Source organism: Bufo gargarizans, chromosome 9 (genome assembly GCF_014858855.1).
Source record: "Bufo gargarizans isolate SCDJY-AF-19 chromosome 9, ASM1485885v1, whole genome shotgun sequence".
NCBI classification, from domain to species: Eukaryota; Metazoa; Chordata; class Amphibia; order Anura; family Bufonidae; genus Bufo; species Bufo gargarizans.
In genome coordinates, this window is record NC_058088.1 from 178,666,050 (window position 1) to 178,684,615 (window position 18,566).

General features: G+C 45.3%; 1 protein-coding gene across 2 annotated transcripts in view; it reads right to left on the reverse strand.

The window, feature by feature from the left end:
• Positions 1-5,067: 5,067 nt before the first annotated feature.
• Positions 5,068-18,566, reverse strand: part of FPGS (folylpolyglutamate synthase) — an 86,263-nt gene continuing 72,764 nt past the window's right edge. For both annotated transcript variants that reach the window (XM_044305438.1, XM_044305437.1), the window contains exons 6-15: positions 18,274-18,351; positions 18,133-18,194; positions 17,928-18,030; positions 17,428-17,505; positions 17,179-17,326; positions 16,301-16,399; positions 15,937-16,087; positions 15,516-15,591; positions 14,037-14,103; positions 5,068-5,828 (exon numbers count right to left, since the gene is read on the reverse strand). In XM_044305438.1, the coding sequence (XP_044161373.1) occupies positions 5,404-5,828; positions 14,037-14,103; positions 15,516-15,591; positions 15,937-16,087; positions 16,301-16,399; positions 17,179-17,326; positions 17,428-17,505; positions 17,928-18,030; positions 18,133-18,194; positions 18,274-18,351 (1,287 nt within the window). In that variant the 3' untranslated portion in view covers positions 5,068-5,403. The remainder of the gene's footprint in view (positions 5,829-14,036; positions 14,104-15,515; positions 15,592-15,936; positions 16,088-16,300; positions 16,400-17,178; positions 17,327-17,427; positions 17,506-17,927; positions 18,031-18,132; positions 18,195-18,273; positions 18,352-18,566) is intronic.

The window sequence follows — 18,566 nt, forward strand, 5'->3', positions numbered from 1 at the left end:
AAGGGCTTTCCGAGTCGGTCCTGAGAACGTTGTCGCATTCCCGAGCAGAGTCTACAAAGAAGGCCTACTCCAGGATCATGAGAATCTTCGTGGCATGGTGTGATTCCAAACAGGTGGCGTCCGCAGATCCGCCCCTTCCTGCGATACTACAATTCCTTCAAGATGGATTAGACAGAGGCCTATCTCCAGCTACCTTGAAGGTACAGGTTTGTGCCATCTCGGCCTGTCTCAACAGGCCATATTCTCGGGACCCACTCATCAAACGCTTCCTGAAGGGAGCTGAGAGTCTAAAGCCTACTATACTGAAACCTATTCCCCAGTGGGATCTTTCAGTAGTGCTCAGGGGGCTAGCATCTCCCCCCTTCGAGCCTTTGGAGGAGGTAGATTTCAAATTTTTAACTTTAAAGATGGTCTTTCTTCTGGCTATAGCTTCAGCCAAAAGAGTCTCTGAATTGCAGGCTCTCTGCAATTCATCCATACATCATCTTCCTACAGGATAGAGTGCTCCTGAAGTTTTTACCATACTTCAGACCTAAGGTGCCTACCTTTCAAAACATCAACCAGGTAATCTCTTTACCAGTTTTGTTTACAACCTCCTCCTCTGATACTCCAGCTAGAGACCCGCTGGATATTTCAAGATGCCTCCAGATCTATGTGGATAGATCCAGAGAGTTCAGGATAGATGAGAATCTCCTTATCCTGTTTGCCGGTAAGTCTAAAGGCCGTAAAGCGTCTAGACTCTAAAGCCACTATTAGTCGCTGGATCAAGGAGGCCATTAGGGAAGCCTTTGTCTCCCAATCCTTAGATCCTCCCGAGTTTGTGAGAGCCCATTCTACTAGGGCGGTCTCCACCTCGGTTGCGGAAAGAAGCCTTCTCCCCTTAGAGTTGATCTGCAAGGCGGCCTCCTGGAGCTCTGAGTCAACCTTCATCTCCCATTATAGGATCGATGCTAGGATGGCAGAGTTTTCGGCTTTTGGGCAGACTGTTCTTAGTTCTGCCAGGCATGAGGACCCTCCCTAGGGGATTCTTCTTGCTATCTCCCCATCTGTGCTGCTGGTAGGACGTAAGGGAATCGTTAATTTCTAACGATAATTTGTTTTCCCTTAGTCCTAACAGCAGCACACAAATATCCCACCCTAGATACATTATGCTTGTTAAAAACACGGTGGGCTGGGGGGTGATCTCCTCCTTTTCAGGGAGCTGAAGATCGTTTATTGGGTCTTGGGCTCATTAAAATTCCGCCGGTCCTACCAGTCCACAGGGGCAGTTAACCCCATCTGTGCTGCTGTTAGGACTAAGGGAAAACAAATTATCGTTAGAAATTAACGATTATTGTGCAAAAGACGTAAAATGTAAAGCAACAAGTCTATGTGTTTGATATTGCTGTAATCATACTGACCCAAAGAACAACGCTATTATTTATGCTGCAAAATTTTTAAAACTTAGGGGCAGTTCCTTCCCGCTTATGGAATTGGACATTTACTCAATTGTGACCTTGGCTGAGTTTGAAGTGGTTATTTGTTACTATTTGACTATAGTGATGTCATATACTGTACGGAAATTTGACAAAAAAAACTAAAAACTTAGGGGCAGTATTGCAGTTTTTTTTCCCCATCGCCCAGAAAAAGTTAATAAAAGTTAATTATGTCTACCCCAAAATAGCGCTATTAAAAAGTACAACTTGTCCGGCAAAATACGAGGCCTCATGTGGCAACAAAGTCAAACATTTTTTATATTTTTTTAAATACTATAAGTCCTGGGATGTGATGATGAAAAAAATAAAATAAAATTGCTTGATCACAAAGACCCAAAAATAGGCTGGTTATTAAGGGGTTAACACAGGGGACCTCCTGTTCTTGTCATTATTGGCGCCCCCAGCAATTATACATTTATCATCTATCCCGAGGAGAAGTGATAAATGCAGCTTGCAAGACGGCTCTAACCTGGCTTGGCCTCCATTGCAAAGTAGTGGTGAGATTTCTGCTGCATCCACCTGCCTCCCATCCAGACGAAAAATGCCTAAACTCAGCAGATTTCTTCTATACGTACTATTCACATGGCAGTAGGGAGCTTTATGCCTCTCATTTATAAAGTGGACTGTGTCTTTTCTATTAGGACCTGGAGTAAACGGGTAGAGGTCTACAGGGCTCGGTCACGAGATAAGCATTTCCTCTGTAGACTGCAGGTGGTAAATGTTTTTCCACGGAACAATCGCTGATGCAGCGGAACCAGCAACACAGCAGATTACAGCAAGCCCTTCGCTGGTGTATGAAGTAGGTTTCCCAGTTTCCATGATAAGAACACCTACATCACATATGCTCAACTCAAGCGTACCTGCCACAAAATATCAGCCATGTAATTTCTGTACGAAAGTTTTGGAAACTAGATCTAGGAGTCAATTCAAAAACAGGAGGTCGTATCTGTGCTTAAAGGGGCTGTCCGGGTTTCAGAGCTGAACCAGGACACAACCCGATCTCCACTCACTCACCATGCATGAGTGGAGCTTTTCACGCTCCGATGCTCCCCCTTTCCCTGCGCGATTCAGCAGCAGAAGGGATTTTTCTTGAGATCCAGTGACGTACCGGGCTCTCCATGGGTAAGCTAGGCAAAGCCTTCCGCCCAGCAGTGTTCAAATGTTGAACAAACAGCCCTCGCCCCCGCGCGATGCAGAGGAGGGCAAGCATCGGAGCCTAAAAAGCTCTGATGCTCCTCCACTCATTCATGCAGGCCTCATCCACATTTTTAGGTCATTTTCAAGTCTGTGGGAAAAAAAAAAGGATCCTTGTTTCATCCGTGAAGGATCCACGTGTCCATTTTTACCCTCCATCTGTAATCCACGGACATTGCTGAAAATGAATTTCCACAGCATCTTCTATCAGTCTTCAGTGAAACTGAAATATGGATGCCATCTGTATTGCTGTCCGTGATTGTCACAGACCTATAGGCTACAATGGGCAGGTTTGGTCCGCATCACGGACCAAAGCAGTGCACGCCAGTAAAAAAAATACTGATGTGTAAAACACAATGGGTACATGTGCTGTCCACAGAAAGTGCTGACAAGCCCTTATATTCACCGGTGGCCGAAATTTCTGCAACAGAAAATCAGTGATTCTGTTGATCTGAACGAGGTTGTTTTTGCAGCCAGTGCGTGAATTTCTGCAACCGATTTGCTGTATTTCAGGGATGCTCAACTGGCGGACCTCCAGCTGTTGCAAAACTGCAACTCCCAACAAGCCTGGACAGCCTACATCTATTGGAGCATGCTGGGAGTTGTAGTTTTTCAACAGCTGGAGGGCCGCAGGTTGGACATCCCTGCTATATTTGAATTCACCCTAAGGGGTGCAGATTTATGCACAAATATCTGCACTATTTGTGTTTTTGGGGCAGTTTTCCTTCCATTGAAAAGGGTGAAATATGCACAAGAAAAATGCAACAATTGACATGCTGCAGCTTTCAAAATCCGCACGGCCGATCAATTTCTGCGCCTAAGAAAAATAAAAACGTATACATTTTGACGGTACTGCATTACTCTGCCACCCTAAGGTTATGATCACACAGCAGGTCAGAATGGAAACATGCTTCTGATAGCAGCTCATTACTCGCCAGAAACTCCTCGGTGGGGAAAGCAACCTCAGAAACACTTGGGAAAGAAGTAGAACACCACTTCGGAAGATTTTTTGAAACCAGCTGCAGAATTATTTTAAAAACAAAACCAAACAAAAAAACATTGAAATCAATGAGAAGCCCCCCCCCCCTCCTCCTTTTTCTCAAAAATCTATAAAAATAATTTGAAAAGAAATCAACGAGAAGCTGTTGGTGGCGTTTTAGACGCATTCAACCTGGCAGAATAAGCGGTATTTTTTGGCCCGTCTAAATACAGTCTCATTGTACAAGCAAGTCCCTAAAAGTAATGCTGTAGGTCAGGCATGGCCAAACTGAGGCTCTCCAGCTGTTGCAAAACTACAACTCCCAGCATGCTCAGACTGACTACAGCAGGCATGTCCAAACTGCAGCCCTACAGCTGTTGCAAAACTACAACTCCCAGCATGCCTGGATAGCTTACAGCTATTAGGGCATGCTGGGAGTTGTAGTTTTGCAACAGCTGGAGGGCCGCAGTTTGGACATGCCTGGACTACAGCTATCAGCCTGCAGCAAAGCATGGTGGGAGTTGTAGTTTTACAACAGCTGGAGAGCCGTAGATTGGCCATGCCTGCTTTAGGTTAGCACTACATGGCAGGTTTTAATGCCCTACCAAAATCCAAACCTGCCTGGTAATGTTCAAGGTGTCCTTTCACAGTGGAAACCGCTTTTGGCAGTGCCCTTGGAACATGAACTCAGAGACTGGGAACAGTGTATCCTAACCATTCATCGCTTTATAAAATTATTCCCTGGCGATACTTTTAGGGCAATCCAGGAACCATGGCGCCTTACCATCCAGGACTGCCGCAGGGTGGTCTACAGTCTACTACTCCATCTTGGACATCAATGCAGAAGCGAACCATCACGTCTTCTCTTCTCGCTTCAGACCTGTGATTTCCGTAGATCTCATCGCTATGTGTAATGGTTTATTTCAGGCATGGAGAAATGTTAGTGCGGTATTGTGTATGAGGTCTAGTGCTGGGAGATCTTGTACTGACGAGCTTGGTATGATATAGGTTATTACTTGCTGCTTCATAACCAGCAGCGAAGGCCACTATACAATAGATAGAGCTGTGCAGAGCAGGGGGATGCAGGGTCTCAGACCTAAGCCTATCAAATACTGATGGACTATTCTGAGGATCGGCCATCATTAAAACCCCTGAAAACCTCGCACTAAACAAGGCTATGTCCTTAACGGGTTAAATTAAAAGCAAGCTGAATCTGGGGGTCACATAACTGAGTTCAAGTGTAACTCCAAAGATATTCGGTTCCTGTCCAATATGGACTTATATACTTTGTATTATAGATTATGTGTGAAAATTCAGACTGATGATCAGCTCACCCATAACCCTAACTTATTGCAAAAGCGCCACCTACTGAAACAATGCAGAATCGCCCTAATCTTAAAAGAAAACTCAACACAAAAGCAATGTTAATAAATATTTTTCGTTGCAGGAAAGGAATATATATAAAAAAATTAATTTTAACCAAATATCTCCTACTTATGTACAGAGAAGGTGTCAGTATTACTTAGATTTTTGATGATTTGTGACATATGTAAAATAGCAGCCTTTTTGAAAGAGATGACCCGAGGTAACTGTTTTATTCCCCCTAGTGCTCAGAGTGTAGTGATAGTTTCTTCAAAAATAATATTTTATAGATTATAATTTTTTTTTAAAAGGGAAAAAAGTCCCATGTCAGGCAGCAGGGGCGTCCACCCTTCAAGTAAACAGTATGTAATATAGACTGACAACCCCAATCCTTCATTCAGTAAGGGACTGATCGAGCAGCTTCAGAGCACCCCCAATGAGATGCAGGCTTCCAGTGATGAGAATCTGAACATGAGCAGCTTCCTGCAGCAGTACGGAGCCAGAACTGGCAACGGGATGGTGGTGGAGAAGGCTGATGTCCTGACAAGGGAAATCAGGGTCCCTACCCTGGGTGGCCCACTGGAGAGCATGCGAGATGCAGGGGAACACCAGGGAGTTACAGTTTAAAAGGCGCTCTGATGAAGGGTCGAGGAGCAGCGGTGCACCGCGTGGGCTGTCCTTAATCAGAGTATCAACCGGCAGGGAGGAGTTCCAAGGATCAGAACAGATTCTCTCCTCCATCAGAAGGTTCCATGTCTTCTGATTCTCCAAACATCGCGTGAGGACGTTCTCCAGAGTCACATTGTAATTCCGCTGATCTGAGGACAGAAAATACAAAAAGGTTATAGATAGATAATATTCCCGCCCCAAACCACATTAAAAGCACTGGTGATAAGACAACTACTCGCTGGTTACTAAAGATGGCGAAACGTGATTCTCAATGAGAAGTAGAGCATAAGCTGTCACACCTCTGGCAGTTACATATCTTAGGGGGAACAGGCCATCAGGCATGTCGAAATCCACTGGAAAGTGGGGGGCCGAGCCTGACGGCACAGCGCGATGGACGCTTGTTAGAGAGCTCCTCCGTCACAGGCCTGTGTTACTGCTATATACACTGCTATAGATGGTGAAGATGGGTAAAGACAAGGCCAGAGATGAAGGAGAACCTGTGAGACCGGACTGCAGCGGGACCGAGATTTCTCAACAAAGCAACGTAATATGGCGCCGGAGGAGAAGAGAGAACACTTAGTGGACTCAGACGCAGATCGCTTGTCTGACTCGACAGTAGCCAGCGTGACAAGGGACCCCACGCAAGTCTATCGGCGGTTCTTAAAACAAGCTTTGTCTGGAGCCATAATGCCTGTTATGAGAGAACAGGCAGAGATAAAAAGGGGACCTCAAACAGCTCGGGCATAGAGTGGACCCCTAGAGACGAACCAGGCGGCCATAATATCTTTTGGGAAAAGAGCTACGCCACACAAATGGACTCTTCTAATACTGCATTTGCCCTAATCGCAGACCAGGAAATCCACAGTCGCCGAAAGAACATTCGGATCTGCGGGGTACCTAAATCAACAGCTCATGATCAGCCACCGGATGCTACGGCAGCCATTTTTTACTGACCTGCTCGGAGAGGAGAGAGCAGCAGCAATAGTAGTGGAGCGCATTCATAGATCGCTAAAGCCGGTACCAAAACAGAATGAGCCGCCAAGGGATATAGTGTGCGGCCTACTCAGCTACACTACTTAATGCTGCTAGAGAGAAAGAGGATCTGCAATGCGATGGTGAGCGCATTCTTCCATTTCAAATTCACCTGTCACCCCCTTCAGTTAGATGGGTAATTTTGCTAGCAGGTGCTGTGATGGACCTCATAGTACTTCTTATGGTAATGAAAACTGCATTGCACAGGAGGTTCATTATACCACCTGGAATGATCGTGGATGGAAGGTATGTGTCACCGAAGTTCCTGGCCTCGGTGAAGTAAGAGCCGGTATTTTGTGTCAGCAGCAGCTATTGCTAATTGACACCTTGAGATTTAGCATGGCTGTCATAGCTGATCTGAAACGGCTCTTTCTGGGAGCAGTCAAAGTGCTGGGTGGGTGACTACTCCCCATGTTCCAGGCCGGGTTTTGCCAGGCATAAAAACCAGCCAGCACTGCCAGGTGTGGTGGATTTACCTCCCTCTGACAGTGGAGCTCAGGAGTCTGTGTGCTGTGCTGGGATTTGAGGTTTAAGCCGGGCTGGAGGACTCAGGCCCCTCTAAAAGGCGAACAGGCCGCCTATGGACTTGATAAGGCTGAACTGCTAACAGGGTGTGTATTAACACCCAGGAGAAAAGGTGACTTATTATGGACTTCCCTTGTGTGTGAACAAACACCAAGCCACCTGCGTTTTGTGATACACCTCATCAGCATTTTGTTATACACCAATGTGTGAATAAACACCGCTGTTTGATTCAAGAACCGTGTACTTTGCCTCTATACTGCAGGACGCATACCATCTCTGCCTCAAGCGTACTTTAAAATGCGGTTCTATAGTTCTTATGTCAACGCCTCAAGAGGGACGAGTGTTGCTTTATCTAAAAAGGTACCCTTTAGGCCTCATGCACACAACCGTTCTGTGTTTTGCGGTCCGCAAATTGCAGATCTGCAAAACACGGATGGTGTCCGCGAGCGTTACACAATTTGCAGAACGGCATGGACAGCCATTATTATAACTGCCTATTCTTGTCCGCAAAACGGACATGTCTGCATCTGTTGCAGCCCCATTGAAGTGAATGGGTCAGCATCCAAGCGGCAAAAACTGCGGCTCGGATGCGGACCAAAACAACGGTCGTGTGCATGAGGCCTTACCCTGTATCCTACCACAATCTGACCCTGAGGGACGCTTTATTTTTGTTAAGGGTAAAATAGGACTGGATGTTGGTACGTTTGCAAGTCTATATGCCCCCAACAGAGGCCAACAACAATGGCTCAAGACTATAAGCTACATCAGTTCGCGGAAGGTATACGTATAGTGGGAGGTGACATGAACATTGCCCTTTCACCCACTCTTGACACCTCCTCCGGTACTTCCATACACTCTCAGGTTTTCCTAGGGAGAATACAGAACATTAAAGGATGCTTGCTAACCGATGCTATACATTTTTCTCTAATGTGCACAACACATTTCAGAGACTGGATTACATCTTTGTTTCAGAACGGCACATTGACTTATTGCACTCAGCCAATATAGAGCCGACCATGCACCAGTTAATATATCCTTATGTTTTCGAAATATACCAGCTAGAACATGGTCCTGGCGCCTGAATGAGACATTGCTGGATAGGGAGGTAGACTTGCAGGCAATGCAACAGAAGCTCACTCTTTTCTTTAAAGGAGAACCTGCCCGGGGACACTTCTACCATAACAGTATGGGAGACTCATAAGGCTGTATAAGGTTCAAGGGTCAGACTAGTGGCGCCAGATGGTGTGCCCCAACCCAGAGCATTAGCATCCCTCACCACTAACTTCCTATCCTCCTGCAATATTCTGAAATATTATCCTCCCCCAGCATAAGGTGGGAGACCACACTTGCTTTGAAAAACTACTCATTCAAGATAACCTCCCCCGTAAGAGCAGAGGGACTCCAGCATATGTTTCTAGACGGTCAGAGGAACTTGGTAGGTCCTTCTCTGAGACTAAAAGATTGTGCATTCACCTGAGTTCTTATGGCTTTTCCAGATGTGTGAGAATTCAGGAACACTCAAAGTGATGACACGCTGGTATAATACTCCTAAACCAGGCATGCTCAACCTGCGGCCCTCCAGCTGTTGCAAAACTACAACTCCCACAATGCCCTGCTGTAGGCTGTTTAGGCATGCTAGGAGTTATAGTTTTGCAACAGCTGGAGGGGGCGCAGGTTGAGCATGCCTGTCCTAAACAAATAATGTTTCTACTGGGCTTACAGTCATCTGTTGTGTGCTGGGAATGCGAGGACAGGGAGGGCACACCGAGTCACATCTTTTAGTTCTGCCCAAAGATTTCGGGTTACTGGGAAGAGGTAACGAAAGAGGTCAGTCTGATTACCTCGGCAAATGTTAAGCTAACTCCGGAGTCAATCCTGCTATGGCTCCCAAATGATACCTGGCGCCCAGCTAAAAATGACATAGCCACCCATCTACTACAAGCAGCAAGGCTATTGATTCCACTTAAATGGCTTTGTAAAGACCCCCCACATTAGAGCAATGAGTTGATAAAGTAGATCACATCAGCCATCTTGAAGAGTTGGTGGGGTAGGAAAGCAGGAATCACCAGGGATATACAGGTCCTTCTCAAAAAATTAGCATATTGTGATAAAGTTCATTATTTTCTGTAATGTACTGATAAACATTAGACTTTCATATATTTTAGATTCATTACACACCAACTGAAGTAGTTCAAGCCTTTTATTGTTTTAATATTGATGATTTTGGCATACAGCTCATGAAAACCCAAATTTCCTATCTCAAAAAATTAGCATATTTCATCCGACCAATAAAAGAAAAGTGTTTTTAATACAAAAAAAGTCAACCTTCAAAAAATTATGTTCAGTTCTGCACTCAATACTTGGTCGGGAATCCTTTTACAGAAATGACGGCTTCAATGCGGCGTGGCATGGAGGCAATCAGCCTGTGGCACTGCGGAGGTGTTATGGAGGCCCAGGATGCTTCGATAGCGGCCTTAAACTCATCCAGAGTGTTGGGTCTTGCGTCTCTCAACTTTCTCTTCCCAATATCCCACAGATTCTCTATGGGGTTCAGGTCAGGAGAGTTGGCAGGCCAATTGAGCACAGTAATACCATGGTCAGTAAACCATTTACCAGTGGTTTTGGCACTGTGAGCAGGTGCCAGGTCGTGCTGAAAAATGAAATCTTCATCTCCATAAAGCTTTTCAGCAGATGGAAGCATGAAGTGCTCCAAAACCTCCTGATAGCGGCTGCATTGACCCTGCCCTTGATAAAACACAGTGGACCAACACCAGCAGCTGACATGGCACCCCAGACCATCACTGACTGTGGGTACTTGACACTGGACTTCAGGCATTTTGGCATTTCCCTCTCCCCAGTCTTCCTCCAGACTCTGGCACCTTGATTTCCGAATGACATGCAACAGTCCAGTGCTGCTTCTCTGTAGTCCAGGTCAGGCGCTTCTGCCGCAGTTTCTGGTTCAAAAGTGGCTTGACCTGGGGAAGGCGGCACCTGTAGCCCATTTCCTGCACACGCCTGTACACGGTGGCTCTGGATGTTTCTACTCCAGACTCAGTCCACTGCTTCCGCAGGTCCCCCAAGGTCTGGAATCGGTCCTTCTCCACAATCTTCCTCGGGGTCCGGTCACCTCTTCTCGTTGTGCAGCGTTTTCTGTCACACTTTTTCCTTCCCACAGACTTCCCACTGAGGTGCCTTGATACAGCACTCTGGGAACAGCCTATTCGTTCAGACATTTCTTTCTGTGTCTTACCCTCTTGCTTGAGGGTGTCAATGATGGCCTTCTGGACAGCAGTCAGGTCGGCAGTCTTACCCATGATTGCGGTTTTGAGTAATGAACCAGGCTGGGAGTTTTTAAAAGCCTCAGGAATCTTTTGCAGGTGTTTAGAGTTAATTAGTTGATTCAGATGATTAGGTCAATAGCTCGTTTAGAGAACCTTTTCATGATATGCTAATTTTTTGAGATAGGAATTTTGGGTTTTCATGAGCTGTATGCCAAAATCATCAATATTAAAACAATAAAAGGCTTGAACTACTTCAGTTGGTGTGTAATGAATCTAAAATATATGAAAGTCTAATGTTTATCAGTACATTACAGAAAATAATGAACTTTATCACAATATGCTAATTTTTTGAGAAGGACCTGTATGACACTTTGGGGGCCCGGGAAACAATCCCGTGCTTTAAGACTTCATAAGGTGCCATAGATATCACATCCTCATCTGGGGAGCCCCATTAATGCGCACACACACCATCCCTTGTCACTTACGGAACACTGTAACAGTCAATGTGAGCCATAGTGGGTCGGATGCACTGCCTTTATTTTTATTTGCAATTTTGAGATATTTGTGAATTATAATGTATGTGGTTAATCCAAGTGTACACATTTGCTGATTAATAAAAATAAATCTGAAAGAAATCCAGTGGAAACCGTTAGTATTATGAATAGTGCCAAGTGAGAATAAAAATAAAAAAAATCGTAAAAGCTACGTAAATATTCTAAGAGTATGAAGGACAATGCAAAATTGTTGTAGTCAACCTCACGAATGAAGTGGTGGGGCACAGGCTCGACCACCGATCAATTCAAACTTCTCCTCAAAGCGGATGCACAGTGAGGTGGAATGGGGGAGCTCTGGACCCACGCTCTTCTGATTTTCAGGGGTCCCAGTGGTGAGGCCAGTGTTTGCCCCGCACCCCTAAATAACAATTCACCCAGAATCTAACACAGTGCCAAACCTTTCCCCCCTGGAAACACACAAACTGACAACCAACCAGGCCATTCCCCACAAACGCTTCGGTAACAACTGGGCACACATGATGGGCCCGTGTTGTAGCTAAACATCTCAGAGATACTGGTGTTATATTAAAGGGGTGTCCCATCCTTGGGGAAGACCCTCCCCTCACCTGGCTGTGCGGAGGGAAGTATACTTACCTGCTCTCTGCCACTGGGTTCAGCCAACCATCTAACATGTATAGAGCCTTCCCGACAGCAGATTTTGGGAGAGTAGGATCAGGCAAGGTGGACTTCAACCACTCTTCAGTTCCGCATTTCCGGCTCCGGAAAAAAAATATGGGACAAGAATAGGCATTTCTATGGGGGTGCCGGCCGGGTGTATTGCATATCCACAATGCACTACGCGTGTGAATGGACCCTAAACAGAAATTGTACCTCATCGATATTATAGTTACAAGCAGTCCACGGTTCTCAGCTGGGGAGAGGCTGAATGTAACATTAGCCACAGGGCTGATAAAAGATGGCCGTACATATAAAAAGGTAGGTTCACATCTGTGGCCTAATTCCGGTTTTCTCTTCTGCCACGCTGCTGGCATCCAATGGATCCCAGTCTGTAGGATTTCTGGCATGGCTACCGGTATTTCACCAGTCAAAATACTGCTACGTGCCTGAATTCGCCACGACGTACAGACACCGCTCTGAAAGTCTCGCTATGCTCCACTGAACTGGCTCTCAGGACACAGACAAGATCAGCTTGTGCATGGCTTTTGGCAGCCATACTTCATAGACAGCACAGGAATGTCCACACTTTTTGCCAAGTGTCTGATTTACTTCCTAATCTTTGGATCAGACAATGTTTAGCAGCGCAGGTTGCAGGGGACAAGCAGGGAAGTGCATGGGGCGTCTGGTAAATAATTAAAGGAACATTTATGTGGCGTAAACACAGAATGGAAAGCAACAGACGTTAAAGGCACACGCCAGCTATATATATTTTTTTTCCGCTATTCCACCGTATTTACCGTAGTGGCAATAAATAAGGCTCCTTTCGTACAGATGCCACAGTGCCTGCTGATCCGTTTTGTAACAGATCATTCTGCCTTGTATTAAGCCCGCTAGGATTCCATACAATGTTATTCCGCCTGTCTGGAGTGCAAGTACAGCATAAAAGACAGATGAGCCGAGGAGTATCTGAATAGATGGATGATGTCCAACTTATAAAAGTAGCCATTGCACTGTGTTGAACATAAAATAATATATGACAAGAATTTTGTAAAATTATAGTTTATTTTTACAAAATAAAAATGTATCTGAAAAAAAAAAAAAAAGTAGCCAGATTGATTTAGAAGGTGTGACCAGCCTTATACATGCCACAATAGAGACTGGCATGGCGTGGCAGCGTTAAAGGGGTTATCGAAGACTACAAAATGCTCCCACCATATGCCAGCCCCTCACACTGAAGATACTTACCTGGCTCCCTGCTGCTGCTTCTTCTTCCCATGCATGGATGAAAACATCCAGTGACGGGGGGAGCAGCCAATGGCAAGCGGTGACGGGGAAGAACCTCCCTAGTGTCACCCATGATGCTAGGGAGGCTCGTCCCCCCCCGACCACAGGGTTTTCATCTGTGCACGGGCAGAAGCAGCAGTGCGGGGACCAGGTAAGTATATTCAGTGTGAGGGGCCCCGGCATATGGGGTAGCATTTTATAGTCTTGGATAACCCAAACTCTCCACCCACACTATTTTCAATATGGTGGCTTAAGCTCCTGGAGGAAAAATCCCACTCCTTCTCGAGAGCCAGTCATGCTCCTTAAGTCTTAGCACCTTGTAGCTCTGGCCAACCAGCAGAGACCATTCTGATGGTCAGCACAAGCTTCTTTTTGCCTGACACAATCAAGGGGCTGTTACACCCATTAGCTTAGTGTCATTAGTGCATTGTATTGAGCCAGCCAGAATCCTACTCCATATTGATGAGGGGCAAGCACCCCAAAACAGCCATCTACAGACCGATATGTGGCCTGGCTAGGTTTCCTTGTCAAATCCCAAAGCTTGGTGGAAAGTCAGATTTGGACTCTTAAGGAGCCACTTTCAAGAGGTGGGCACTGGAAAGATGGTTCTCTTCCTTGAGGGAAACGAATATGCAAAGAGGGATCTCCTAAGTCTCCATACCATGGAGAACTTCCGGTAAGTCTCCATACAGGACTGGTCTCTTTAAGGAGATTCAGCAGCCTGCTTGCAAAGCATTTCACCCAGCCAGAATCCTACTCCGTACTTATGAGGGGCAAGCACCTTAAAATAGCTGTTTACGGATGGAAATCTGGCTTGGCTATATTCCCCTGTCAAATCCAAGGGCTTGTTGCAAAGTCGGATCAGGACTCTGAGGGCCACGAGATGGCCCTCATTGAGATGGCTCTCTTTCTTGGGAGATAGAACTTTGCATATAGAACTTTGCATATAGATAATCTAATAAAAATAAAAAAAAAAGCCACAAACTGTGGAGTCACTGATCACAACTTAGCAAACCTGGATAAGTCATCCATGGAAAGTCGCTGCCTAATGTAAAATGCTTACCTACAATGCCCACTCCGGACATCTCACTGATGTTGGGACAGAAGACAGCATAGTCAAAATGGCAAGGCTGGAGAAAAATAAAAATAAATTACTCCACTTATATCTGAAGAATGACAGAGTGGCTGTTGCCACTTATTGGTCACCGTATCCAGAACAACTATAGACCATAAAAACATATTGGCTTAAGTATCGGATTGGTGGAGGTCCGATTGCTACGCAAGAACAGGGGGTCCCATGTCCCTGTATGAACAGAGCAGCAGTCTTAGCATGTGCCCTGACGCTCTATTCCTTCTCTATGTGACTGTCGTAGACAGCCAAGAACAGCTCTACTGCCACCTAGTGGAGGTAGATGACCTATAGTCTATGTTTGGACTTAACAGATCTTGAAAAGTGTCTAAAAATATTAGCCAAAAATAAGAGTCTTTTCCAAAATAAAAAAAAATAGGTCCTCATTTTCTTTTGGAGAAGGCTTTTAGTTTAGTCATGTTAAAGGGTTGGACATTAAAGGGGTTCTCCGGGCCTTTAATATTAATGACCTAGCCTCAGGTCCGACACCCTGCACCGCCACCCATCAGCTGAATGAGGAGACAGCGAGCACGTGCCATCTTCCCTTCTCTTCCTGCTCGCTGCCGCTTTGCCATAGACATAGCAACGGCGAGCAGGAAGAGATACTGCGCTCGCTGTCTCCTCATACAGCTGATCAGTGGGGGTGCAGGGTGTCAGACCCCCACCGAGCTGATACTAATGAACTATACTTAGCATAGGTCATCAATATTAAAAGCCCGGAGAACCCCTTTAACTATAGAATAGCTACCTCCACTAGGTGGCACTACAGAGACTTCTTTCCTTCTCTTGGAAGACAGCTAATCTGTATAGTTAAAGGGGTTTTCCAGGCTCCTGATAATGATCACCTATCCTGAGGATAGGTCATCAATATCTAATGAGGGTCTGACACCCTGCACCCCCACGATCAGCTGTTCCCTGCAGCCTTCTGCGTCCAGATCTATCACTTTGAATGGCACAGCAAGCACAGCTCTGTTCAAGGTGTAGTGGTCGTGCTGGGTTACTGCAACTCAGCTCCCATTCACTTCAATGGAAGATGAGGTGCAGTAAACCGGCACGGCCTCTACACTTTGAACAGAGCTGTGCCATTCAAAGTGATAGATCTGGACGCAAAAGGCTGCATGGAACAGCTGATCAGTGAGGGGTTTCAGACCCTCATTGACTGGATATTAATCACCTATCCTGAGGATTCTGGTAAAACCCCTTTAAATACAGATCAGCACACTCTCCATATAAGAGTAGACAGAGCAGATTACTGAAGAACTGCCCCCTTCACTTCAGTAGCCGAACCTACGGCAGAACGGCTGATCAGAGGTGGTTCGAGGAGTCCAACCCCCACTGACCCGATATTGAAGTTACGGAAAACCCCTTATAGTTCAGTGTGTGGCATAAAACGGATAATGTCTCCTGACTCACCTGTAGAAGTTTTAACAGAGCAGCAGTGTCCCTTTCTCCAGTGGCATTAAACACCAGCACTCGTACCACAGACCCTCTGCAAAATAATCAAATAATATTCATAATTATCATAATGACCACATGCAATCGTAAGCCAGAGCACAGGGCGGCAACAAAAAGCTATCGCCGGAAGACCCAAGACAGCCTTGCACTGTCGACAGCCCATTGATTTTAATTTGAACTGTGTAATGCTCCACTCCCTCTTAAGGGGCGCTGCAGGGGAATTAAACACCTTAAAATAAAAAAGGGATTCTTCACAGTGGACAACCCCTTTAACTCAAGTAAACTTATAAAATGACTTTACCTACAGTCTGCAATAAGACTACAAGGGCTGCCCCCATTCTTCCTACTTTGACTCCACCAAGAAATTGTAATTGCTTACCCTCCAGCTTTCTCCTCATTGAGTGCCACCTCCTGGAACCATCTGACACAAGCCTTCACGCTGCTGTTGGTATGGGCACCATCAATGTAATAAGAGATGGGCCCGCGCTGTAGGACCTGCGTACGCCCCAGCCATATCGTATGCTGTAACCCTACACAAATGGAGAAGAGTAACAAGCGTGTGCGTCACCCATGCCAAGAGTAAGAAAGACACAAGTCACATCTCTGCCACCTAGTGGTCAAAAGCCCGAACTGCACCAGTCTCTTTTACAGCTGTGAGCAGTTTGGGAAAATGACAGGTCCTATGACGCCCCCCCTGTACGATTGATATACTGTGAGATTTTATTTTTCTTAGCAGATCTTACCTTGCACCATCGGAACAGACGGTTGTAAAACAGACGCCAGGGGAAGAGGCCACTTGGCTTTAGGAATTTTCTGGCTTGGATTTTTGATATCTCCAAAACCTTCATAGGCAAACAATTGTGTTAATATAAACTGGAATGGACATACATCTGTAGCACTGATATACTTGCATTTGATAATTGGCGTTTAGAAAAATAGCAATTTAGGCAATTATCTAACATATTAAAGGGGTTTTCTGGAAATTCAATATTGATGCCCTGTCCTCAGGTTCAATATCTGATTGGGTGGTCTGACTCCTGGCTTCCTTGCTGATCGGCTGTTTAATTTATAAAAAAAAAAAAAGAAGGAAGAAGAGCGGATGGAGAATTTAAAGATGGCGTCCGCTCACAAGAGAAGCAGGCACCATAGCCGCTGTGTGACTGTTTTAAACATCAGGCAACCGGGACTAATGTATCCAATAGACAATAATGTCGTTCACATACATTAAACTCCTCAGATGCCATGGTCAAATCTGTGAGGTTAAAAACCCCTCCCCCCTAGGAGAATATTATATATATATATATATATATATATATATATATATATATATATATATATATATTCTTTTTAGAAACCTTAAAAAAATTATTTAAATAACAAACTTAATGTTTCAATGTTTATTTTTTTATTGTTAATTAAACATTATGGCATTGGGAAGGCTAGGAGTAAAAAAATAAATAAAATGGAAAAAAAAAAAAGTGAAGAAAATTAAATAAATAAAATAAAAAAATCGCCGGGTCCTGAAAAGGTTAAAGACCTAACCTGATAGGTCATCAATAGGTAACCCCTTTAATAATAGGCACAATGTTGACATGTAGACATTTTGGCAGATATACGTCACCTTGACAGCCTTGATGCTGCAGCCATGTTTGCGCTAGCTGCAGTGCCAGGGAAGCATTGCTTCTCTGATGATCTCCAGCCAAACCAAGATGAAGTTTGATACCATCCGCCTCGTACTCTCCCAAGTCTGGGCACATATGAAGGGGGCACTAGGGTAAAAAAATAAATAATAATTTAAACAAAAACACCACTGAGTAATAGCCCAAGACTGCCAGACAGGGAAGGGGCTACAGAGTGGGTGTAAACTTACCCCAATTTCCTGGGCTCTATTTTTCAGCACCTCCAGAGGGCTAGCGGGTTGGGGCACAGTAAATGCTGGAACACCTGGCTATGAGACACAATATATCAGACGTATGCAATATCTTACATCAATTTAAGTGTGCAGTGAGGGGGTCCAAGATTCTCTGGCTTCATTCAAACAACCGTTGGGCTCCGCATCAGAGCTACCTTTTTTGTGGCTCAGATGCGGACCCATTCACTTCAATGGGGTCGCGAAAGAGGCGGACAGCGCCCCCGTATGCTGTCCGTACCCGTTGTTCAGTTCCATAGCCCCGCAAAACAAATAGATCATGTCCTATTCTTGTCAGTTTTGCGGACAGTGCCTGTAGCGTGAGGCTGCAATGCTTTGTTTCATTCGTTTTACTTGTATTAGGATTCAGAGTGCTTATCGGCACCGTAGAGAACCACTTTATGTAAATGCTATGTGAATGGGCAGATGTAAGAAATGCATATTAATATCAATCTCCAAACCTTTAATATGCCACCTTTCTGCCAGGCAATCTTCTCAATGGTGTCCCCCAGGATGGCAGTGTGGTCGATGCCAAGAGAAGAAATCCCACAAACAATGGGCTTCCTGTGGGAATGACAATTGTTTGTAGTTGTGTTTCTATATGGAGAGCGTCAATAAAATGCGCAGTACGTACAAAACAAGATAAGGACACAGGAGATTACCTACCTGATGATATTCGTACAGTCGTAGGCTCCACCAATCCCAACTTCTAGCACGGCTAGGTCCACCTGCGTCAAAGAGGAGGAGACTGTAAGAGGCAGCATAAAATGAGATGCCCAGGGGTAGGAAGGCTCATGGGATACTAACCTTTTCCTGTAGAAACACATGGAAGGCCATTATGGTCAGGAAGCGGAAGTAAGCCGGCATGGAGCACATGTCATCGCTCTGAGGGAAGGAAAGAACCGGGTTCAGACCAGGACACAATGACATCCAGTTTCCATGCTACAGAAGAACCTCATCAAGGGTCCCTTCCTGTCAAGGAAGATTTATCATTTTGTGGAAACTGAATTGCGGACCCATTTATTTCTATAGGGCCACACGATGTGTGGCCCGGATGCGGAAATGCGGACCCGCACTTCCAGGTACGCATTTCTGTTCCC